The 24,244-nt window shown below is 38.7% G+C and overlaps 4 protein-coding genes across 7 annotated transcripts in view; 2 read left to right on the forward strand and 2 right to left on the reverse strand.

The window, feature by feature from the left end:
- Positions 1-14,709, forward strand: part of mew (multiple edematous wings) — a 50,327-nt gene extending 35,618 nt beyond the window's left edge. The window contains exons 2-8 of one of the 2 annotated variants that reach the window (XM_017174952.3): positions 4,031-4,158; positions 5,149-5,178; positions 8,999-9,111; positions 9,278-9,411; positions 10,952-12,488; positions 12,551-13,663; positions 13,733-14,709. In XM_017174952.3, coding sequence (XP_017030441.1) covers positions 4,031-4,158; positions 5,149-5,178; positions 8,999-9,111; positions 9,278-9,411; positions 10,952-12,488; positions 12,551-13,663; positions 13,733-13,975 — 3,298 coding nt within the window. In that variant the 3' untranslated portion in view covers positions 13,976-14,709. The remainder of the gene's footprint in view (positions 1-4,030; positions 4,159-5,148; positions 5,179-8,998; positions 9,112-9,277; positions 9,412-10,951; positions 12,489-12,550; positions 13,664-13,732) is intronic. The other variant, XM_017174953.3, reaches the window with a different exon arrangement.
- Positions 1-15,776, reverse strand: part of Setd3 (SET domain containing 3) — a 77,070-nt gene extending 61,294 nt beyond the window's left edge. Inside the window, exon 1 of the mRNA XM_017174959.3 lies at positions 15,511-15,776. The gene's annotated coding sequence lies outside the window, so the exon portion shown is untranslated. The remainder of the gene's footprint in view (positions 1-15,510) is intronic.
- Positions 15,777-16,745: 969 nt separating this feature from the next.
- LOC108080292 (26S proteasome non-ATPase regulatory subunit 5) lies at positions 16,746-18,516 on the forward strand. Its single transcript, XM_017174960.3, has 2 exons — positions 16,746-17,975; positions 18,039-18,516. The coding sequence occupies exons 1-2, from the start codon at positions 16,828-16,830 to the stop codon at positions 18,406-18,408; spliced, it is 1,518 nt and encodes a 505-aa protein (XP_017030449.1). The 5' UTR covers positions 16,746-16,827; the 3' UTR covers positions 18,409-18,516.
- Lgr4 (Leucine-rich repeat-containing G protein-coupled receptor 4) overlaps positions 18,509-24,244 on the reverse strand; it is a 33,604-nt gene continuing 27,868 nt past the window's right edge. For all 3 annotated transcript variants that reach the window (XM_017174955.3, XM_017174956.3, XM_070288231.1), the window contains 6 exons: positions 23,908-24,024; positions 20,651-20,886; positions 20,466-20,580; positions 19,190-19,334; positions 18,971-19,125; positions 18,509-18,910 (listed from right to left, as the gene is read on the reverse strand). In XM_017174955.3, coding sequence (XP_017030444.1) covers positions 18,541-18,910; positions 18,971-19,125; positions 19,190-19,334; positions 20,466-20,580; positions 20,651-20,886; positions 23,908-24,024 — 1,138 coding nt within the window. In that variant the 3' untranslated portion in view covers positions 18,509-18,540. The remainder of the gene's footprint in view (positions 18,911-18,970; positions 19,126-19,189; positions 19,335-20,465; positions 20,581-20,650; positions 20,887-23,907; positions 24,025-24,244) is intronic.

Here is a 24,244-nt window from a genome sequence, read left to right on the forward strand (position 1 = left end):
TTTATAAATCACATAGGGAAACGCTAGTAAAACCTCTTCTATTTTTTAAGTAGTTTTTCCTCCTATGCTACGCATAAATCAATAATTAAAATTTTCTCCTAGGGGGATTGTAAGGGGATCTTCCACCTCTCCCATTTCGGCAATCAAACAATCAAATTCTCACAAGAGCCTCTTCAGGCTGCGGGTGCTTCGCCATGCACTGTGGGATATCTTGGATATTTAAGGGGGTGATATGGGATGAGGGGATGAGGCCACTTGAAAGGGTTCTCTTTTTTTTTTTTCAAGCAATTGAGGCGACACGCGCGACGCCTTAAAGCGGCAATTAATGTTCAAATTTAATTAAACGCATTCTAAGCCATCGTCGCCAGTGCATCGTTGCACTGCCTCAACCCCCATCCCCCATTCCCCATCAACCCATTCTCTTATTCTTGATTCTTTTCCTCAAAGAAGTTCGGCGTCATTGGATTTTAATTGGAGCAGACTGAGAGCACTGAGAGAAAATAGTTTAACATTTTAAATTTAATTATATAGATTTAATTCGAAAAAAATATTTAAATATTTTAGAAACTTAAATCTGTAAAAAAAATTATTTTAAAATTAATTAAATTTTTTTTAAAGTTATTTATTAGTTTTATTTAGGCCGAAATCGATTCTAAAATAAATAACAATATTTATATGCTATATTATATTTTTCGTTTAGTTAATAATAATAATAAATAAATATGCCTGAAAAACTAGTCAATTGTTTTTCAGGTTATCGATTATTTTCATGCCAAAATCGATTTTAAATCGAATAACGTTATGAAAAACTAGTAATACCAAGTGAATTTATCAGTTTTTTTGTCATTGAGTTCGCTCCATAATTTTTTAAATGGCTTCAAAAAATCTAAAAATTTTAAGCTAGTTCTTTTTTCTCCCAGTCTCCTCTATTCGATAATTGAGGGTATCACAATTCCCCTCTTGAGCCAGAGAAAGAGAGAGAGAGAGGGAGAAAAGCCTCCTTTTGATGAGAAGTTAAGTCTCCCTGCTAATTGATAAGCTAAGTGGCAAGTGCCATAAAAACGAACGTCGTTCGCTCCAGAAATGGGTTTAATTTTTTGGTATCGACGAAAAATCAAATACCAGCAAGTCGTCGGCGGCCGGCCGCCCACTCCCTAAGGGATTGGAATTCCTACAAACTCACAGCTCCCAGATCCAGCTCTCCATCGCTCTCCGGTTCCCAAACTCCCAGCTCCAGATCATTAAGACTGTTTTATGGACTTCAGGGCCATGTCAAAAGATTTACGGCCAGCGGCGATTGGTGACCAGATTTATGTATGTGGTTCTTGTTTTTTTTTTTTTGTTACATTTTTTTTTTATTCAAGTTGGAGTTTCTCTCACCTTGCGGGGCACCTCCTCATCTGATCACCTGGTCACCTGCTAAGTGAGCAGTCTAAACAAACCAGAAAACGAGAAGAAAAAGCGGGCTTCGGGCTTCAAAGTCGGGGTCATAAAAACCTTAGGAAATGAGGAGGGTCAGGTCTTTGGGGCTTAGGGTTTCGGCTTCGGGTCAGGTCAAGACTGTGTTGCAATGTCTAGCTTGTCTAGAGTGTCAACGTTAATGACCACAAGACAAATATATATTCATCTGTGTGTGTATATATATAGAAAATATATAGGGAAACGAGGCAAGAAAGAGAGTCGTACTGATCTAGTTTTCTTGGTTAATTTGTGGCTCAACAGGTTCTTGGAAGGCAGCAATAAAAATTTACAAGATTTTAAAGTGGTTATATATAAAAATATTTGATGTATATATATACATAGCAGCTAGTATTTTATATTATAAATAATAATTTATATAATACCTGGTTTTATATATAATATCAAAATATATATAACTAGCCTAAATATCGTTTTGGTTTCTTTTTTTTTCGATATATTTCCCGATAAATCTGATAAATTCTGAGCTGATGTAAAAACTATAATAAAAACCTGTACTCTATTTAACAGTTTATAAACTTATTATATAATATTTAAATGTAAATACTTATTAAAAAATTTGCAACTTTTTATCGTTTAGAAAACTTCCTATTGATATAAATTCTGATTAATAATTTTTAATTTTCAAATTAAATGTAGAACATTCCCCCAGAATTCTCAGTTTCTTTTTTTCTGCTAAAAAAAAAAAACCCTCTTATTTTTAATAACATCCCCAGGGAACAAAGTGTCGATTGTGAGGCGACAAAAGCTATAACTCTGAGCTCGCCCATAAACTGCACTTTTGCTCACTCTTTTTTGTTTATTTATTTTTGTATTATTTAATGTTTGCTGCATTGTTTTTTATATATATTTTATTTTCCTTTATTTTTTTTTTTTGCTTTGATTTCTTTTTTGGAAGCCCAAAGTGTAGGTGGTACTCAGCAGCATTTGAGCCTGAGAGCCTGGGTTATTGGTGATTTGGCCACCAGTTTTGCCTGGTTGCGGCGTGGCACTTAAAGATTTCTTTTATTTTTGATTTTTCCTCGCTTTTCTGGTGTGTGTAGGTGCCACTTAATGGCTGCCATAAACCCACTACTCCTCGCCTTCGTGTCTTGCCGGTTGTCGTACATGCAATTTCAGTTGTTGCTGTTATTGTCGCAAAAGGCGGCTGTTGTTGCTGTTGCCTCGGGTTATGGCCGGGCTTACGGCTGCAGGATAATGAACATTCATGTTAAACACGTTAAGCGACCGAACGTGGGTGTTGTTTTTTCGTGTCTTTTTTTTCTCCTCACCATTTGTTGTTTTTTTTTTTTTATTTTGTATTTTCTATATATATTTTTTTGCACTTCTCTCGGCCCTACTTTGTTGTTGCCATTTAGCGTGCTTCTTGGCCATGTCTCCCATGCATCTGCAATTCGACTTGGCTTTGAATGTGTATCTTGACCCGTTTGGTAGTCGAGTATTTGCTTGGATTTGGGTAGTAAAAATATGCAAATCTCCTTCATTTTCATAGTAAATTTCTTAATTAATCTACATTTTTAAAGATTTACAATATTTTTACCTCATAGATATTTCATATTTTTTAGATGTTGATTAATTATATCGATATTTAAAGTGACATAAGTTTTGATTTTTATTTTTTTAGTTTTAATTATTTGTATTTATTTATATATATATATTTTTTTTTAATGTTTTCATTTTATTTTTATTTTTTCATCTTATTTAATTTTTTTTTTATATTTATTTTTATTTTATTATTTTATTATTATTTATTATTTTTATTTTATTATTTTTTCGATATTTAAAATTTGATAATTACTTCGTAAAAATGGGGCTTCTATTTTAATTTTTTTTAATAATTTTTCTCTCACTATACATAAATCTTTATATTGATATCCTGCTGGGATTTCGACAGCCACTTGGACCTCTGCCCGGCTCATTAGCCACATCTCTCGTGCAGACATGGAAACCCATCCCACACTGCACACGTTTATCGCCCCAAGTAATTACATTTTGGCAGGGCCAAGCCCCGAAAAAAAGCACAAACAAATAATAAAACCAAAAACAAAACCCAAATTTAAAAGACAAAAAGTGCATTGAACCGACTCGCAATTGTCGCTGAGTCTGAGTCTGCGTTTGGGACTCCGAAACTCACCCACAAAAAATCGATTATCAGCGCAAAAAGCGGAGAGCCGCAATTAGTGTTTGGCCAAAGGGTATCGATATACAAGCAAATCTTGGTGGCGACTGACCGCAGATCGCTGAGGTCTGGGTCCATTTTGCGGTTGGGCTCGGCTTACTTGAGGTGTTAAGTTAACATAACTTTGGAGCAGTGAAAGATATAGGGGGAAAATAATAATAGGTATTAAAGTCTTAAAAAAAACGATAACTATCGAAAATATTAAGGAAGAATATTAAAAAATAAAAATATTAAAAAGTGGAAATAAATGTTGGGTATGTTATTTTTAAACTAAAAACAAATATATGATTTTCAAATACCTAAAGTATTCTTAAGATTTGTTATATATTAAAATTATAATTATTAATATTTTGTATTTATTTTATTTTTTAGTATTCTAGTGGGAGCTCCCCTTGATCAAAATCGACAGCCCAACACCTCACACTCTGGAGCTCTGTGGCGGTGTCCGATAACCTCAGGTTTCGATGACTGCGAACAGGTGATCACCGATGGAAGACGCTGTAAGTGTTATCGCGCATTTGCTAATACAATAAGATAGGATAAATCTATTAGGATATATGATACATATATAGAAAAAGCTATCAAGTGACTAGGTTCTCAAAGAAGTTTTGCTTTTGGTATCTGTGTACCCCCTTCTATTCCAATTCCAATTCCAAGCCTGTTTATCTACATTTAGTCATTGGTGAAGGTTGATAGTTATAGATATCTAGTTTTATACCTTAGTTATATAGGCCTGATTTGGTAATATCCCCATCCCTCTGAATATACCTGAAACCCAGCTCCCAAGTGACTAACCGGAGTGCCAGGAATATAAACCCTACTTATACAGATCTTGATTTAGTCCTTGAGTTGTACATAAGCGATTGCCAAAAAAAATATATACTGTACAAAGATCTTGTGACTAAATATCCATATATCTAACATTTTTAAACAACTTTCTTAGCTGTAAGTTTGGCGTGAATGTTGCTATCGATATTTTAAGCGATTAAATCGATTAAACAAAAATTGTATAAATTGGATGTGTGAGAAAAAAGTGTTTAAATTTTAATTGGCCTTTTCAAGAGTTATTTAAAATATAATCGATTCAACAAATATCGAATGATCGTTCCGTTGTTTATATCGATTATTTGTTGATAAGCACACTATTTATATAGTTATATATTCTCATATTATATCCCATAGTATTGTATAGATACCCACGAACAAATAATTTAATTATTTTTTAATTATTTTGATCTTTCTTTCTCTTCTTTTTCTTTTTTATGTTATTGTTTTTATGTTCTCTTCCCCCTATTTCAATTAATCGAAATTCGCATAACTGGGAAATATATATAATTTGTTTCGCTACCGAAAAACTGAAAACCGAAAACGAAACTGAAACTGAAACCTAACCCCAACCAACAAAACAAAAAAAAAAAAACAAAAACTGATAAAAAAAAAATCCTTTCTTGATATTTACCATTCGAAATCGATAAATCGAACGAACTTAGCACCGAGCGGAGTATATGAGACTAATAAGAGTAAGTGGTTTTGGGTGCTTTAATTGTTGTCTTGCCCACGGCATCCCACTGACTAAAATCAACCGATCGACTCATCGCAACCGCCTAACACCCATTCAGTATTCGATCAATGCTATGATATATATATACTATTTATAACCAGTATCCATAAATTTGGGTTTGCGCTTTTGATTCGTTCACTTACGGTTTGATTTCTCGTTCAATTAATACCCAGCATTAATCATTGTTTTTTTTTCTAATTCGATTCAGTGCACAAAAAACACATCTCTGCAAAACAAAACTCAAATCAAATTGCTTCATAACAAATACATTGTATATATACTAGATATATCTTTTGCAAAAACCAAAAATATATGCAATCACCGAATGTACAGTCATGCACGCATGCCTAAGGCCGCCATCTTGCTTACTTCGTTTTTCTCTTTATTTTTTTATAATTATTATTATTGTTACTTTTATGATTAATATTACTTTTACTTAACCGCCACGCATGCGCGCACTAATTGCAATCTGTATTTATAATTTTTAACCTAAACTTTTTATAAGTTATCCACTTGAATGTTGTAAATATCTATTTTAATGAAGATTCCTAACTTTTATAATACTATTTAATATTTTATATATATTTTCTATTTTTATTGTTTATCTGATATTTTATATCACATATCCACACAGTATTTTAGTAAGCTTTTAAGAACTGATAACAAGACTTTCATTCACAAGTATCATTTCGATTTTGATTCAATAAGTGATACGTAAACACTGATACCATCATAATCGATAATAATAATTGGTGCAAACATTATATAAAAATGTACGATTATTATTATAGTACAATGGTTTTTAACTGTTCCCAGGTTACCCATTCACTTCGATTGCTCCCCAAGGACAAGGGGGGCTTAGCTACATATATATTATTATATGATATTTTTTCAACATTATTGTATATCGACGTCACATGTTAACCATTTCCTTTAATATGCCCGGGCGGATTCTTGGAATTTTGCTCCCAAATCCATTCGTAAAATCCCATAACACCCCTAAAATGAGGCTTTACATTTTCGGCGGCTCCAATTGGCGACTCATTTAGCGCTAATTATATAGCAGCTGCAAGCCCCTCATTTGATACCCTTTAAGAAAAGGGTATAATTAGTTTTACAAAAAACCTTTTAAAATTTTAATTTAAAGTTAAAAAAATAAATTAAAAAATTTGAGAAATCTAAGGTAAAAATATTATTTTTTTATAATTAATTCTCAGTATAGGAATTAATTTTTGTAAATATTTTAAATTTTACTAATTAATATTACATTTTATTTATTTTTCATCAAGAGATTATACTTTTTTTTTTAAATCCCATGATTTGTCAATTTTTTGGCAAAGTTTGATGTTTTTGATTCTTTAATATTAATTTTAAGGGTATAACCAGGTTCGGTTTCTATCAATTTTCTCGCTTGTATGTAAATTCGAGTTTGCCCCACGTTTTTGCATGCAACTGGGTCGCCTTTGCATTTCTTGTGACCGGGTTTCTTCAGCTGGTGCTTCTTCTTCTGACTCCAAGACTTCCAATTCTTGGTTTTTTATTTTATTTTTTTTTGTTGGCAATCAGAGCGTGGCAGCTTGAAGAACAAGCAGTTGAAGACGAGAGGGGAGCTCAAGCTAAAAACTTTGCCAACAGCGCCGCCCCAGAACGTGACAAATTTCCCAAAACTTACAAAAAAAAATCAACAACAAAATAAGCAGAGAAACGATATACAATTCATAAATTAAATAAATATTTTATAATATAAAATCCTACTCACTGGAAACATTCTAACTAGAAGCTCATTAAAAATCATTCTTTGAAATTATAACCAATATTTGGCCTGACTTTCGCTCAGTGTAGCAACGAAAGGCAAAATAAATGTTGGCAGAGGCATAAAAATAACTGCAAACTGTAAAAAATACAGCGCATATGCGAATTCTTGAGTGCAAATAGCTCAAAAGTTTTTTTTGTATATTTGCTTTTTGGCGGCAAAAAGCAGGGCAAAAGCCAGAAAAAAAGAAAAAGAAAGGGTAAGAGAAAAGTGGGGGGTTTGTTTGCATTACTGTACATTAGCTATCACCCTCTTTTCACATCATTCCCACCTTCAAAATGAAGAATTCTTCTGTCTTTTCTTTTCTTGCCCATTTAGTCAATGTCAAAAATGCGTGAAAAGGGGGAAACTGCCTATGGTGGAAAACGGGAGGGGGGTTTTCTTCTTTTTTTTTTTTGAGGGTATTAAAAAGGGGGCGTGACAGTGGGCGGGTGCGACCAGCTGTGCGACTTTCACTGCAACGCCGCGAACGCGTCAAAAACCAGTCAAGAACGACCCACGCCCCAAAGGCAACCAACAAAATATTAAAAAAAAAAATAAGAAGGAAAATCAAGAAAACTCAAAAGACCACAAAAACTTACACAGCAAGAAAAATCTTAGATATTTAAAATAATAATATCGGGATTTAAGTTATTTTCCCTTTAAATATAAAAAAGAGCAATGCTTTTGGCAAACTTTCGAGTTGAGAATTCTAAGGTTTAACCTTTTAATTATTTTTCTTCTTTGCTTTTTTTTTTTGTTGCTATCTCTTTTGCTATGGCAGAGTAATAATCATTTATCATATTTCAACACTTTGATGCTTTAAAATGCATTCTAAATCAATTTCGTTCGGTTCTCCCTCTCTGTCTCTCCCTATCTCTCTCTCTCTCTCGCTCGATCACTCTTTCGCGGCTGCGCTTTCCATTTTTTGTTTTCTTGGTCTTTTGCTTCGTTTCATGCTTCGTTTAATCAACAAAATTTCGTTTTACCCCCCCTACTCTTTTTATTTTCTTTGTGCAACTTGCCGCCACATGTGCTTTACACACACACATACACCGGGATGCTGTTGTTGTTGTTGTTGTGTTGCCCCAAAATCAGCTGTAAATAATTGAATTGTTTGGAGTTTCTGGAAGTCGCCGCTTCGTCAAGTTTAATTTGCATTTTACCGTTGTTATTTTTTTCGATTTCCAGTTTCGTGTTAAACATTAGGGTGGACAGCAATTAGAGTGGCATATGTTTGTTATTAACTAATCAAAGATGTAGATAAAAAGACAAATAAAAAGCTAACAATTGTATAATAAAATTAAAAATATTATAAATAATTATATATATAAATATATATAATATAATATTAATATATATAATATAATATTAATATATATAATATAATATTAATATATATAATATAATATTAATATAATAATATAATATTAATAACATAATATTATTAAAATAATAATAATAATAATAATAAAATATCAAATATAAAAATACTTGGAATAACCAAGGTTCCAGGTTATCATATTCCCCCCGCCAAGGTCCACCCTATTTTGTACATACTATGTAAAATTGGAATATACATATGTACAAATGTTTGTAAATTTTTTGAATGATTATTATTATTGATTATTATTATTGTTGTTTCTCACATATATTTGTTGTTAATATTGCATACTTATTCTTAGTTTTCTTTAATATATTATAAACTATCGTTATTGTTAATGTTGTTCAACATATTATTATTATTATTAATATTATTGTTGTTGTTGCTGACACACACACACACATTTGTACACAAAACGCACACAAAGACACCTGCAAATTACACACATACACATACAGAATCACTTGTTGCATCATTTTTTATTAGCAATTTCTAACATTGGTATCTCTCCGTCTCTCTCCCTCTCTCTGCACTCTCCTTCTCTCACGCCCTCTGCCGCGATCACCACAATTTTCCGCCCTGCGTTACCGTTATGACCTTCAGCCTTCGATAGCGAAATCCTGTCACCGCCCTCAGATGACGAAATCAAGGAGGGCCAGTGGATGGGGGTTACAGTGAGATCGAATCCTTTGCAGGCCAATGGATCTGGCGGCAAGGTGAGTATCTTTTTTGCTATATATATATATCCTTTAACTCTAAATACTCCAATTATATATTTATATTCCTATTATTTTTCTTCTTTAAATTTATATTTAATTTTAAATATTGATCCTATTTAAAAATACATATCCATTATCCCTTCTATTCATCCAATTCTCTTAGGTTTTAGTTTGCGCCCATCGCTATATGTTTGTGGTACGGGAGAATCGTCATGGTCAGGGTCTGTGCTATCTCCTCACCAACGATCTGCAGTTCGAAGAGGTCTACGAGCCTTGTAAAGGGCGGCCTGTAAAACGGTGAGTAATACTTCATACATATCGTTCCATAAGAGTAATAAATTGATAATACCAGTTTATCACGAATTTTCATGAGTTTCATAGTTATACTATAGGTTCAGTTCAGGATATTTTATTTTTAATTCTTATATTTCTTAATAAATTACTTTATTATCAATTCCTACAACTGAGGATTAGTAAGCTGAAGTAATCAGCTCTTACTCAATGGAGTTTTCATCTGAATTTCCATGTATATATATTTCTTGTATAGTATTATATGTAGTTAAAGATATAGGAAAGATTTGAAACATCCTTAAGTTATATTTTACAGAGTTTTAAGAGAGTTTTTTTTTAGATAGATTTTAAAAAGATTCAAGGAAGATTATATTGAGATTTTAAATAGTTTTTTGTAGAGAATTTAGGTGAGACTCTAGAGGATTTTCCAAGAGCTTTTAGGGAAAATTACGAATTCAGATTGATGAAGATATATTCTCATATATATTATACAAATTCCTTTGAGTACTTATATTATTATTATTATCTCTAGTTTATATTAGAATGCATTTCTTAAAAGTTGTCCTAGGTCTCATGGATATATTTATGGCAGGTTGAGGTAATCATAACACTCCCTGGCCCCCAAAATTGACATGGGTCAGTTTTATATTTATTTTATATTCCTGCCAGGGAGAAATGGGGAAAGGGAGAATGAAGGAAATAGGGAACAGGGAAAAGTGTCAAGGTGAATTATCTCCAGCGATGAATAATGCGGGGTGTGCTTTGTTTTTTTTCTCGACCAATTAGCATGCAGCGTGTGTGGTTTGTTATTTATTTTCTTTGTTTTTTATGGGAAGGCGGCAGGGTCACCACCTCAAGTGTGACACCGATGACGTCGTTTTTGTTCCTGCAACACTCATAAAGGTGAAATTTAATTTATTTAAATGAAACGAGGACGATCCGCACCCACGCGGTGACCGAAATCAAGGAGCGGTGGGTCATGGAGGAGGCCTGTCATCATTCTGAATATGCAATTTTTCATCCAGCTGGAAGTTGCGTGTCCAAACTCGATTCGGGATTAGGTAGAGGGGCACTCACGCCACTATTATCCAGTGGAGGTGGAGTTAAACCAGGTGTAGGACCTGACCACCGTAGCTGTTGACCCTGGTCATCCATTAATGTCCAAATACACACACACACACTTAGTTCCATTCGGGAATAGGCAAATGACAGGGAAATAAAGATAGGCCAACGCCAAAGAGTCCCTTTGTTGTCTATGGTCATCTATTAGTGTCCCAATACGGGAATAAGCAGGACCAATGAGGGAACTAGGGTTCGCGATGCAGATAAGAAATGTCCTTGGACTTTTCCAGGGGTTTTAATGGTGTGTTTATGTTCAAACTTTTCAAAATTTGCTTGAAATTTCGAAATAATGAAAGTTACTGGGGGGTTTTCTTAATGTATTATTGTTTTAAAGATATTTAAATTTTAATTTAAATTTTAAGACATTTAATACTTTTCGAGATTTTAAAGTTAATTAATTTAATTTCCTTATCCCCATTAACAGACAACACGAGGACTATGGAATGTGCCAGGCGGGCACATCGGGCGCCCTCCTCGACGACGACACCATGGTGCTGGGCTCACCCGGACCCTCCACGTGGCGCGGCTCCATTTGGGTGACCCAGGTGGGCGGCGAGTATCTGCAGCGGGACAAGACGACCTACTATAGCAATCATGCGGATGTGGGTTCCCCGGTGGACAAGTACAGTTACTTGGGAATGTCCGTAACAGGTGGACGTTTCTTTGGTCACATGTCGTATGCGGCAGGAGCACCACGTTCCGAGGGTCATGGCCAAGTTGTGATCTTTGATAAATCCAGCGAGAATCCCATACCAGTGCACATGATCCTCGATGGCGAACAGTTTGGCTCCAGCTTTGGCTACGAACTGGCCACCGCCGATGTGAATGGCGATCTTCGACCGGACCTCATTGTGGCCGCTCCGCTGTACTTTAGCAAATCCGAGGGTGGAGCTGTGTATGTGTATCAGAATCAAAAGGATTCGCTGCCGCTAAAGTATACCCAGAGGCTAACGGGGACGCTGGAGAGTAGGTTTGGCTTGGCGCTGGCCAATATCGGGGATCTGAACAAGGACCATTGCGATGATCTGGCAGTGGGTGCACCCTACGAGGACAGAGGCGTTGTGTACATCTATCTGGGCTCCCGCGAGGGACTCAACACCAAGCCGGCCCAGAAGATTCAAGCCTCGGACTTGGGTGGCATTATGCCCCGGGGTCAGCCACCGATACGCACCTTTGGCATTTCCATCTCAGGCAATACCGATCTTGATGACAACTCGTATCCGGATGTGGTCATTGGGGCCTTCAACTCCTCGGCGGCAGTTATACTACTGGCCCGACCTATCATTAGTATCCAGACGAAAGTCCTAAGGGAGGAGCTACGCAACATGGATCCCAATCAGCCCGGCTGCAAGGCGGATGCCTCCAGCAATCTCACCTGCTTCTCCTTCGATGCCTGCTGCAGCATTGATCCGTACGATGAGAAGAGCAAGGAACTCCGTCTGGCCTATAGTGTCGAGGCTGAGACCTTTGATCATGCCAAGAAATTTTCCAGAGTTTTCTTTGATCGCGAGAATAAGCGTAGCAATGTCCTCGGCCGCGTGGTGACTGTCCGAACCGATGGAAAGATTGCCTGTCAAAGGGTCACGGGTTATATCAAGGCCAACACAAGGGATATACAGACGCCGGTTCGTTTCCGGCTCAAGTATTCGCTGGTGGAGCCACCTCTGGCCGAATCCGCTTTGGTACACCTCAATCCTATCTTGGATCAGACCCAGGCACACATTGATTTCGAGGGCACCTTCCAGAAGGATTGCGGCGATGATGATCTCTGTGAGAGTAACTTGATTATAAGGGCAGAGCCGAATATCACACGTTCCGGAAAGGAAGAGTACACCCTGATCCTGGACGAAACGGAGCTGGAGGTGCGCATCAATGTGAGCAATCTGGCGGATTCGGCCTACGAGGCTCAGTTGTTTATCCAGCATCAGGCGGGAGTCTCCTATGTGGCCACCAAGAAGCCGGTGAGTAAAATCTTCTTCCTTTTTACTTTATTTCCAAATTAATTTATGATAATCCTTTCCAGACCAATGCCACCTGCAATAGCTTCAATACCACCCTGGTGGCCTGCAGTCTGGGCAACCCAATGCTGCGTGGCGCCACCACCTTTGTGACCATTCGGTTCCAGCCCAAGGGCCTGGAGCCCGGTGAAAAATCCATGTTGTTCCATATCTTTGCCAATACCACCTCCAAACTGGTGGGTTCTGAGCCACCAGAGCGGGATCTTCATGTAAAGGTTGTGCGCCAGGCCAAGCTCAATTTCCGGGGTTGGCCCAAGCCGGAGCAAAGTTTCTACAGTTCAGCCACCGTGAAAAAGAGCAATCAAGGTGTGATTTCGGGACCTGATTCGGATGGATCTTCCTCCTCCTCTACTTCACCCATGGAAATGGAAGATGTGGGCTCTCAGGTTAGCCATAGCTTCACCGTCTTTAATGATGGTCCCTCGACAGCGCCCAAGGTCCACATGGTTATCCAATGGCCACTGGCCTTGTACAGTGATCCCCAGAGCAATCGCCTGGATCAGTATCTGTTGTATCTGGAGCAAATACCCACCGTTGAGGTGGGCGTAGGCGAGTGTCGCGTACCGCCCCAGTATGTCAATCCACTGGGATTGACCACGGGCTCGAGGGAGGCTCAAGGTTACCTCAGTGCCCCAGCCCAGATGCGTATGTATCCATCAACGGTGGGTGGAAGGCGGCACAACAAGAGCATGATGGTGCAGCACACACAAAGAAGCTATTATTCCGACGATGAGGAGGACTCCAGCCAAAGAACACAGCATCACCAGAACCGGATAAAGCGCAGTTTTCTGGAGCGTGTCACCCGCTTGGAGCGTCTGACATACGATCCCGAGGGAGGTAACTCCAACTCCGCCGGCAACAGCAACGGCAATGGCAAGAAGCAGGACATCGTGGAGCTGGAGTGCAACAAGGGTACAGCGCGTTGCATTCAGATCGATTGTGAGATCTGGAACATGCCCGCCCGGTCCGAGGCCCAAGTGGTGGTCACCGCTCGCCTGTGGAACTCCACGCTGGTCAATGAATACCCTCGAGTGGATCGTGTGCGCATCATATCCTCGGCGACAGCGCAAATACCCGATGACTATGGTGTGGAGGTCATGGAACGTAATAACTGCGAGGTGGGTTATCTACATTCTGGATTTTAGAAATTATTTAATAATCAAATGATTATTTTCATGTCCCATCAGGTGGAGACCCGTGCCTATCCAGAGTTACGGAATCAGCAGCGCGATACCTCGATACCCTGGCTAATTATAATCCTGGGCATCGTTGGTGGCCTGCTTCTGCTGGCCCTCTTCACGTACTGCCTGTGGAAGTGTGGCTTCTTCAAGCGCATCCGTCCAACGGATCCCACGCTTAGCGGCAATCTGGAGAAGATGAACGAGGAGAAACCCTTCCTGGCGGCAAAGAATACCCATCATGTTTTCTAACAAGAGGGCACCGTTGGTTGGGATTTGGTGCGTCGGAGGCGTAGGCGGCGACGCCGTCTAATTGCTGCATTGCATCATTTACCCTCGGTTGTTACCGGTGCGCCGCCTTCACGCCAGGGCTGGCGCAAAGCTCCGAACAACCATAACAATAATAATAATCATAATAATAGTAGCAACAACAACAACAACAATAATGACAGCGATGTGGATGTGGAGTCGCTAACGCCGCCACCGCCACCGCTGAGCATCCTAAGCTGGGGCAACGATGGCTACTATCAGGCAAGCGCCGCCTGGTGGGGTCACATGTGAGCGGGGAAGAGGGGTTAGGATCATATGGGTTGTGGTTCAATGTGCCATTTCGTTTACTTAATGCAACAGGCTAAGTTCAGTTCAGATCAAAGGCGAGATCGGAAATAACTTAATACGAAAACCATTTATAAAATTTTAAAAAATCACGTAGAGAGTTACACACAAAAATGTTATACCTTATGTTATAAACCACCCAGAGCACTAAATATCTCATGGCCTGACTTTTTTGTGACATTTTCAATCGATTTCCATTTGTTTTTCTCGATATTTCGCCAATGTTCAGTGCTGAGCTTTAGTCCAACGATTTAGCTAAGCCCCCAAAACGTTTAAAAATTTCTTTGTAAAAATGTTCATTTGTCATATATAGAAGTTATAAGTTAAACCGACGCTAAGCTAGGGTAAGAAAAAAAAAAAAAAACAGAAAACAGAGAGAGAAACACCGAAAATTCCGAATATAGCATACACAACATAGATCGATAAAAACACTGCCAATCGACTAGAATAAATATTGATTCGAAATCAAAATCAATACGTAAACACTTCATGAAAAAAACTATATAAAAAAAAAAGAACGAAAGTATTAGCACAAACTTAACGCCTAACTTATGGACTGTTTAGATGGCCCAAAAGAAATCCACAAGCAACAGAATAATCGTTATTTCGTTTATCTTTCTACTTGTTTTTATACTATTTTTTTTTTTAATAAAATAAATTAAGAAGAGAACATTTTAAAATATGTAAAGATGATGCACGTTTTTGTATGTATGTATGATGTCTGTGTGTGGTAGGGAGACGATTGTAGTTAAATTAGTTTGTAAATAATATTACGATATGCTTTAGTTACTAGCTGTAAATAGTAATTATTCCTTTATCTTTATCTATTTAATATACCATGCTTTTTTTTAAACAACCAGTTGAATTTGAATATATTTTTTAACAAGAAGGAAACTGCGGTAAGTATATGTTTCTATACCCTAAAAGTTTGGATATATTAATCATACTAAATTAAATTTTTGAAATTAAATGTTTGCCAATTTTTGGCAGACTAAAAAATTTAAGTTAAAAAAAAAAAACGATAACTAAGCAAAAATGTATTAAATTCAATTCGGAAAACGGTAAAAATTGTATAAAATATAAATATAAAAATGTATAAAATAATATGCAGAAAATAGAAAAAAACAGGAGAGGAAAACTAAATAAAATACGAAATAAGTAGTGCTACTCACTTTGTTTGTGGCTGGGGGTCTGCCGGGCTCACGTAGCCCGGAGCCTAGATGCACGCAAGTTGAACCGGTTCCGATCCCTCCGGGGGGCTTGTTTTACACGGCGCGGCGATGATTACCAGATTTTCCCGTTCGTTTTCGACCGTTTTTGCCCGTTGTCCACCATCTTTCATCTTCCTTATTCTTTTCTCTGCTTCGCTTTACGGGCAAAGAAAGAAGAAGAACAAGAAAGAAAGGAGAAATCTAACACATCGCCTGGCACTCACACTCACACTGTTTCACTTGCACCTGCACAACAAAAAAAAAGTAAAAAAAAAAAAAAAAAAAAAAACGGCACTTTTTCGACCGTTTTTGCCCGTTTTCCACATTCTTCCTTACATTTTTCTCCGCTTTGCGCAAAACCTACCGAAGGAAGAAGCAGGGCACGAAAGCAAGGCGGAAAGTAACGGGACTTGTTGCAAGGACTGGCACATGCGGCGTCACTTGCGCTTGCATAAAAAACTAAGGGGCTCCGCGGAGTCCCGGCGTAGATTTCTAGGCTTTGATTCAGATTTTCATTTCTCCAGATGGGACAATGTTTTTCCACGTTTTTCCGTGTTTTTCCGAGCGTTTTTTATCCGTTTTCCCACGAGCGCGTCTTCCAACTGAAGAATTACGTGGTCTAGACTAAAACCGAAATAAAACCGAATACTATGCAGCTTGGGCATAGATTTTACCGGCTTTCGTCTGGATTTTCGTTTTTTACGTCGCGACCATGTTTTTCCGCACTTTTCCGACCGTTTTTCCGCATTTAAAGCCCGTTTTCGGAGGAGCACGCGGTTTTCGTCCCGAACAATTTTTCAGCGAAAAAGGAATGAAGGAGGAATTGCGAAGCTGTGAGCGGCGAGCAGCTGACGCTCTCTCTCTATCTCTCTCTCTCTCTCTCTCAGCTTTTCAAGCTTCGAAAGATCGGAAGGAGAAGAAACCGAGAACATGGCGGAAAAAACGGGACACTCGCGCTATCTCATTCGCACTTGAAAAGAAAAACCGAACGTAAGGCATCCCGGGCAACGATTTTTCCGGTTTTTGGACCGGATTTTCGTTTTCCACGGCACGACAAGGTTTTTTTTTCGCAATTTTCCAAATGTTTTTATCACGTTTTTATCCAGTTTTCTTGCCGTTTTTTAAAATCAAAATTCACCACATCTAAGAGAATTCGTAACTAGGTGGCAGCTCCCAAGCCCTCGCAGTGACCATCGATATTTCCGCCGAACCGAGCAACGGTCACACTAGCCCGTTTGGACTGTCATTTAAATAAATTTCCCCAAAAAACGCAACGTAATGGACGAGAGCTGGTGGCTAGCCCAGCTCAAGGCACTGGAATCGAAGGCCCAGCGCCTGGAGACCCTGAACGGCCTGAATACCGCAATCAACAAGTCGGCGCCATCCAAACAAATCGCCCGCCGCGTGCTGGCCGCTCCCGAGTTGTACGAATGTGCGGAAATCGGAGGATCAGACCCGGCAGCGCCCAAGGATGGTATGGTCTCTGCGACACTGGAGCTACTGGACCGTTGCCTGCACCTAATGGCACCGGAGACGGGCGACGTGGAGCTGCCACGGCTGCTGAATCGCGGTCTCACCCACACGAATCCGGCCGTGCGCTCGCTGGTGCTGAACCTGCTGCACCGGGAGCTGCTCCGCCAGGTGCACTCGGGTCAGATTCAACAGCTGCCCAACAATGAGCTCCTATTCCTGGTCCTCGACGAGCTGAAGCAAACGGAGACGGAGGCCAGTGCTGTGGCCATTCAAATCCTCTCGATTGTGCTGATCCAGCGATTGAATGATCCTGGTGTCCAGGCCAAGTTGGTGCAGCTGCTGCAGCAAAACGAGATTGTACGTTGCCGAGCCTACGAACTGGCCGTCAATCTGTCCAAGTCGAGTGCCTCCTCGCTGAGCTACGTTGAGTTTATATTGGACGCAGCGCTCAGCGAGCTGGACAATGATGATGTCCTGCTGCAGGCCAGCGTCATGGAGATTCTAGTGCCACTGGCCGAGCAGAATCATGGCCTGTCGTATATGGAACGTCGCCGGGTATTCGATGTGATAAGCAATCGGGTGCAGCGACTGGAGGAGAATCCCCTGGACGCGCTACTCGTGCCGAGCATTATGAAATTCTTTGGCAAAATTGCTGCCGTGCAGCCGCAAAAGATCATCGTTGGTTATTCCCATATGTTGGTCTGTCTGTTCGAGCAGCTGCAGTCGGAGGATGAGACTATATTGCCCACGGCTTTGGACACTTTGCCCAATTTGGCTGGAACGCCGCAGGGTAAAATGCTGTTGCATCTTAACTTCCAGCCGGCCATGGAGCGAACGATGATCAAGTATGGTGGGTATACCAAGAAGCTATCGGCTCCGATTAAAGTGAGGCTGCTCAACTCGCTGGATGTGATTTATGCCATGGAAACGATGCCACCCACCAAGGAGATTGAGTAAGGTTTTAGCTATTAATCACCGGGCTTGTGGCTTCTTTAACCTAGATTCTTCTCCTCCAGCAATGTCCTCAGGGGCTGGTATGAGGCTTTTGCCGGCGGTTTGCAGACCAACTACATCATGGATTTGATCAATACACCCTTTCCTGACCTCCAGTTGGCCGCCTTGGCCTTGCTAAAGACCTTGTGTAAATATCGCTGGGGTGTGGAGGCTCTTAGGAATACTGGCGGCGCTGTGGAATTCCTACTTTCACGTCAAAAGGATCTACACAAGGATGTCAAGTTTTTGAAATGGGAAATTCTAGAGTTGTTGTCGGTTAGCCCGGAGTTTACACCCACCGAAACAGTGCGCTTTACGGCCTATGTCAATGAGGGACCATATCACATCCAGGCGGATCTCAATATAGCCACCGAGCCGCAGGGCAGTGCCTAGAGAAGGAGTAGCGGGAACTTACGGGATGCCAAGCATTCCAAACTAACATCTGAATATGTATTTATAATTTAGAAATTACAATAAAATTTTAACTATTTAGATCACAAATCGTCGTCTAGCGCATCCTCTCCTCTACAGGTAACTCATTTGCCGGTGGGAGAGTCGCTTTCTGCCAGAACCACCACCACCACCTACACCGCCACCCAAATGAGCCAGACTTACGCTCAATCCCGACTCGTAGGCCGTCTGCGTCTGGGAGCGGGTCTCGTTGTTCAGCAGCGAGCAGCTGGGCAGCGTGTGGCAGTAGCGACGCAGCTGCTGCTTGAAAGCAGCCGTGGTCAAGGTGTACAGCACGGGATTCAGGGCCGAGTTAACCGGCAAGACCAGCACCGCCAGCCAGGCGTACAGATCGGGTGAGATGTTGCAGCCTGAAAGGGCAGCCACCTTGACCACAATTATGGGCAGCCAGCAGGCGCAATCCGTGGTCACAATTATAGCAAATCTAAGAAAAAAAATCACAATTAAATCTATGTAATATATAGAATATAAAACAGACACCCACCTGGTAGCCACCACATTCTCTCTGCCGCTGTGCGTGCTCCGCATTCCTCCGCCAGAATCTCTGATAGCCTGCAGCATTCTCACATAGGAGAACAGGATGAAGACCAGGGACAAGGTGTTGACAAAGATGAACAGCAAAGCCGAGTATTCCCAGCCCTATAAAGGATATAGCAAAAAAAATATATACTAAAAAGTGCTATCAAGAAAAGGACTAGCTTACCTTGGCATAGGGATCATGGATGTGCAGGGACAGGCAGACACCGTTGTTGCCATAAAAGTGGCTGCCAAAGTAGGGATTGGTGAGCAGAGGTGCCGCTGCCAGGCCGAAACTGATGCCCCACAGCAGCAGCAGGCGCAGGACAATGCTAGGGAAAGGATATATCAAAGGTTTTTTTTTTGAGAAAATTAAATACAAATATTTAGAAATGTATATTTAAAATTAAATACAAATATTTAGGAATTTATATTCAATATAATTATTTTAAAATTAAATACAAATATTAGGAATTTAGATTTAAAATAATTTTTTTTAATTAAATAAAATATTTAGGAATTTATATTTAAAATAATTATTTTTAAATTAAATATAAATATTTAGGAATTTATATTTAAAATATTTTTTTTTAATTAAATAAAATATTTAGGAATTTATATTTAAAATAATTATTTTTAAATTAAATACAAATATTTAGGAATTTATATTTAAAATAATTCTTTTTAAATTAAATACTAATGATTAGGAATTTATATTTAAAATAATTATTTTAAAATTGAATACAAATATTTAGGAATTTTGATTTAAAATAATTATTTTAAAATTAAACTTGCTTATCCTTTAAATTTCTTAATTAAACAATAATACCATCTCATCCTTTCTCTCTTTCTTAATTAAACAATAATAAAAGCTGTAAATGAAAGTGCACTATATATATGTATGTACATATATCCTGGCGTATAAACAAATAAACCTCCACAGACAAAAGTTTTCTGTTTTCGGATAAACACACAATTTAATTCGTATTCGGGGAATTTTGAGTGCTTAGAAAATCAACAATATTTGCTTATTGCCTGCCAGCTTTTAAGGGTGCCGGAAATGTAATTTAAATAATTGGATTCCGAACTGAAGACAAACTTTTTGTTGTTGTTCTTAAAATCAACAAAGCTCGTTATAAAAATAAGAAGGAGAATTTAGTTTAAAATGACAAATCTACTTTGAGTCCAGGAGTTTTTTCAGGTAAATATTAATATTATTTATTTGAATTTACTTCTTTTATTTAAAACCTAAAAAATACTTTTTAAAAAGTTCCCTTTACAACCTAAAAATTTAATAAAAAACTCTACTGTTTCTTCTGTAAAACTTTCTTCAAAATATTAAAGCCTTCTTTTCCCTTTTTTAATTTGTAAAAAAAATATATAAAATAAAATCTTCCAGAGTGCACATTATCCTTTGTGGAGCGTGACTTTTACCCAGTAGTTCTCTTCCTCAAAACACTTACCGAAACTTTTCCGTGTCCCGTGGCTTGAGGGGCCGCGTCACAGACATCAGACGGTCCCAGGTGACCAGGGTGAGCAGCAGCGTCGACGACTGGCAACTAAAGGTGCTGAGGAAGCCTACGCAATATACACGGGAGCATTAATGCAAAAAGATAATTGCAAAAGGAGGCTTACTATGTATACTTACCGGCAAAGGCGCAGACACCGCTGTGGCGCCAGGCCTCCTCATACTTGATGTACTCGCCGCGAAAGTTAATGTCCGCGCAGGCAATCAGCGTCAGGTAAATGCCCATGAGAAAATCGCTGGCGGCCAGGTGTCGTAGGTACAGTGAATGCTCCACATTGCTTCTGGATTTGTAGAAGTAGCGTCCGAGGAGCACCAAAAGGTTGCCCACAACGGCAATGGAGGCCATCACCCAAACGCTGGGGGAGAGGGAAGAAAAGTTAAGAGGAAGAGAAGTTAAAGGAAAGAAAAGTCAAGAAAAGAGAGCTGAGGAAGTTATCAAGAGACTGAAGAGAGAGCCGACCATTGAATACCCAGGCATGGAATTTTTTAAAGAAAGAAATGTAACCTCGGGTAGCCGAAGCTTTGTTTACCCTTAAACTTTGTAATAGGATCAGGGTACCAAGTCGAAAATGTGGAAATCGAGGGAAATTGTTGAGCAAAAAATAAATTTAACTAAAAATTTTCACACTTTTTCTTTAAAATGTTCTTTCACTTACAAATTAATTAAGAAAATATATATTTAAGTAAATATTATTATTTTTTTAATTGAAATTTATTATAATTTTTTCAATTTATTTTAATTAATTTCAGTAAAAAATTATAAATAGAAATATTAATTAAAATTTTTGTTAGCTATTTATTATTAATTTTTTCTGAAATTAATTAAAATTAATTGAAAAAATATTAATTAATATGTATTAATATTATTTTTGAAAATTATTATTATTAATTTAAATTTTTAATATTTATTTATTACTATTACTGTTACTATAAATTAATTGAAATTAAAATGTACTATTATTTATTATTTATTTTTCGTATAATTTATAATAACACAGATATGCAAATTTTGCTCTCTGTTTATGCAAGTTACTTGAGAGAACCAAAGCTCCTTGATATACCCTTTCTCCTTTTATAACTCCAGCAATAATAAAGCGAATCTTTTTTGACCTTGACTCTGGACAATTGTCCCTATGCTACCGCAGCCAGCCATAAATTCGGGCAATTAAAGGAAATTTAAGTCGCAAACCCCCTCTGGTAGGAGATCCTTGTGGTTCTATTGTGTGTCCTGTGTGGCGTCCTGTGTGGCGTTCTGTATTGCGTCCTGTATTTTGTGTGGCCGTGGCAATTGCCAATTGCCTGGGTGTCTGTCTCATTATTGCAGTGGCTACCATCACCATCACCATCAACGATTGCTGATTTCAGGACAATTATAGACACCCTGGGAGACACACACACTCCATATAATGCCTAATTTATGCCAAACCAAGTGCCTGCTCCGCTTCCCATTCATTGTCCCTGATGATGATTGATGCCCAAGTGCAGGTTGTGACTGAAATCAAAGGATGCTTTGACCAAACGCATGGAAAATTGAAGGGGGAAAAACTGCAGGCCTTGAAAGGGGAATCAAGGGAAACTGAGAGGGAAACTAATACAAAAACTATGTCAACCTTGGAAACTAATTTAAAATAAAAGAAATTGCCAATTTCAAGTGAAAATAAATTCTAGAAAGTAAAGATAAGACAGGCAGTAAATTTCTTTAAAAGGAAAACCAAAATTGGAAGGATAACCAGGTGAAAAAGGGAGACTCTTGAAAAACCTAACCAGTAAAGTATTTAATTTTTATGAAAACGTCAACTTGGCATAATGAAATAATGTACTAAGCAGCCAAGTAAATTCTCAACGGGCCACGTTGGCATCCTTGAAGGCTACGTGGCCTGCAGGAGCCAGCAGTAGCAGCTCCCGTTTTGCTTGCCAAAGGAGATGAAGAGATGAAGTGCTGCAGGAGTGTGTGTTTGTGCTGGGAAAATGTGTGGAAAATGCAAACAAACAAGACCGGCAAGCGAACGTAATTTTCATTTTCCAACACACTGAGAGAGAGGGAGAGGAATAACAACACATCCTAGACGATGGCAGGCAGCCAGATAATCACTCAGCAGACTTGATGACAAGTGACTGCCGGTTGCCGGTTGCCGTTTGCTGGGTAGCTCTGCTCCCTTCCCCCAGTTGGCCTTATATTTGCCTTTGGCCAAAGTAGCTAAAACTTGGCTTAAATACCAAAAAGTAAAGACAGAAACACTTGAAAATGCTCTCTATCAGTCACTGATGAGATATTAACGTATTATTAGGTGAAGGGAAGTTGGATTTCGCTGACCCCAGGATCAGGATCTCCTTGAATCAGTATAGGGATTTGTGCCAAAATAATAATATAAAATATAAGATGGGTAACGGTAATTAATTCTTAAGTTTTTTAAGTCAAATTAAGAACAAATTTGTAGTTAAAAGGTGTTCCTAAATTCTAGAGAATCTATGAAATCTAAAATATAGAAAATATATTCCCCAAGGTCTAGTAAACTTTTCCCTAAAAGTCTCATTTCAGAATATCTACCTGGTAGCCCTCTTTCACTTTGTCTTCTGGAAACTCAGTCTCAGTAAATTAAGCAACCAAATTTAGTAACTACGAAAAAAAAAAAGAAAGAGAAATTAAGAAGTTGAAACCATGTTGATTGAACTGAATGGAACGCAGTTGGTCAGTGGACGACACAGTGCCGGTGGTGTTGGCGAAACAGCTGTGCTGGTGATGCAACCCGGCAGCCAGGCTGGACCTGGACCCTTGAGGCAGTTCCAGAACGTGGCCATGGACCAGGAGCAGGAACATGAGGAACAGGAACATGAGCCAGGCAACATGGCAGCAGTGCCCAGCAGCATGGAACATCAAATTCAGGCTCGTCTTTCGATAGTCGACAAGCGTTTACATCAGGCAATGTACAATGCCTCCTAAGGAGGTCCTTGTAGCATCCTTTATCCATGGTTGAATGTTTAAAAATTGAGTTATAAAAATATATACAAATTCCCTGGATTAAGAATTAGTGATTTTTAAGGTAGAATAGATTCCTCTTGAGACTTTGCATTGACTAAACCCATCTTGAGGAAGTTCTTTATACCTATAACATCCTTATTTAGGTTTAAATATTTAAAAATCAAGTTATATTATCTGATTTCCCTTGCCACAAACTGCAACTCCTGATTCTTAAAAGTGTCCCAGGACACTGCATTTGCTCCTTGACTTAATTGCAAGCCAAGCTCTTGGCCATAATGATGACAATGATTTAATTGCTGCCTGAATGAAGCCAAAAGCTGACCACAAACACACAGTCTTCTCTCTCACCTCCTTGGCTCTCAGCTTGATTAAATCGATATTTTGGTCTTGGACTCACCTGCCTCTCAGTATCTGGTTGTCCAGGAGATGCAGCTTGCTGCTAATGCCATCGCCATGCGGATCGCAGACGCGCACATGGAGGGCGGCGCTGCACAGATGGAACCAGGAGAAGTAACTGCCAAAGGACATTTGTTTGTTTTTTATTAAAGGGTTATAACCATTACAGTGTGTGCCAATGGCTGGCTGGCAAGTCAGTGGTGCCATAATTTTGCTTGGAAAATGTTCAAGGAAAATTTGTTTTGGTTTTGGTTTTTTCTTTAAAATGTGGAAATTTGTTGATTGGGTTTTAAGTTGTAATATTTTATGTTTATTTATAGTTTCGGTTAATTTTAATA

Source organism: Drosophila kikkawai, chromosome X, assembly GCF_030179895.1.
Source record: "Drosophila kikkawai strain 14028-0561.14 chromosome X, DkikHiC1v2, whole genome shotgun sequence".
Classification (NCBI taxonomy): domain Eukaryota; kingdom Metazoa; phylum Arthropoda; class Insecta; order Diptera; family Drosophilidae; genus Drosophila; species Drosophila kikkawai.

Excerpts from the sequence above, each read along its gene's own strand:
- LOC108080292 (XM_017174960.3), top strand. The coding sequence starts at position 16,828 with ATGGACGAGAGCTGGTGGCTAGCCCAGCTCAAGGCACTGGAATCGAAG. Across the intron at positions 17,976-18,038 it reads CCACCCACCAAGGAGATTGA|CAATGTCCTCAGGGGCTGGT; the intron begins GTAAGGTTTTAG and ends CTTCTCCTCCAG.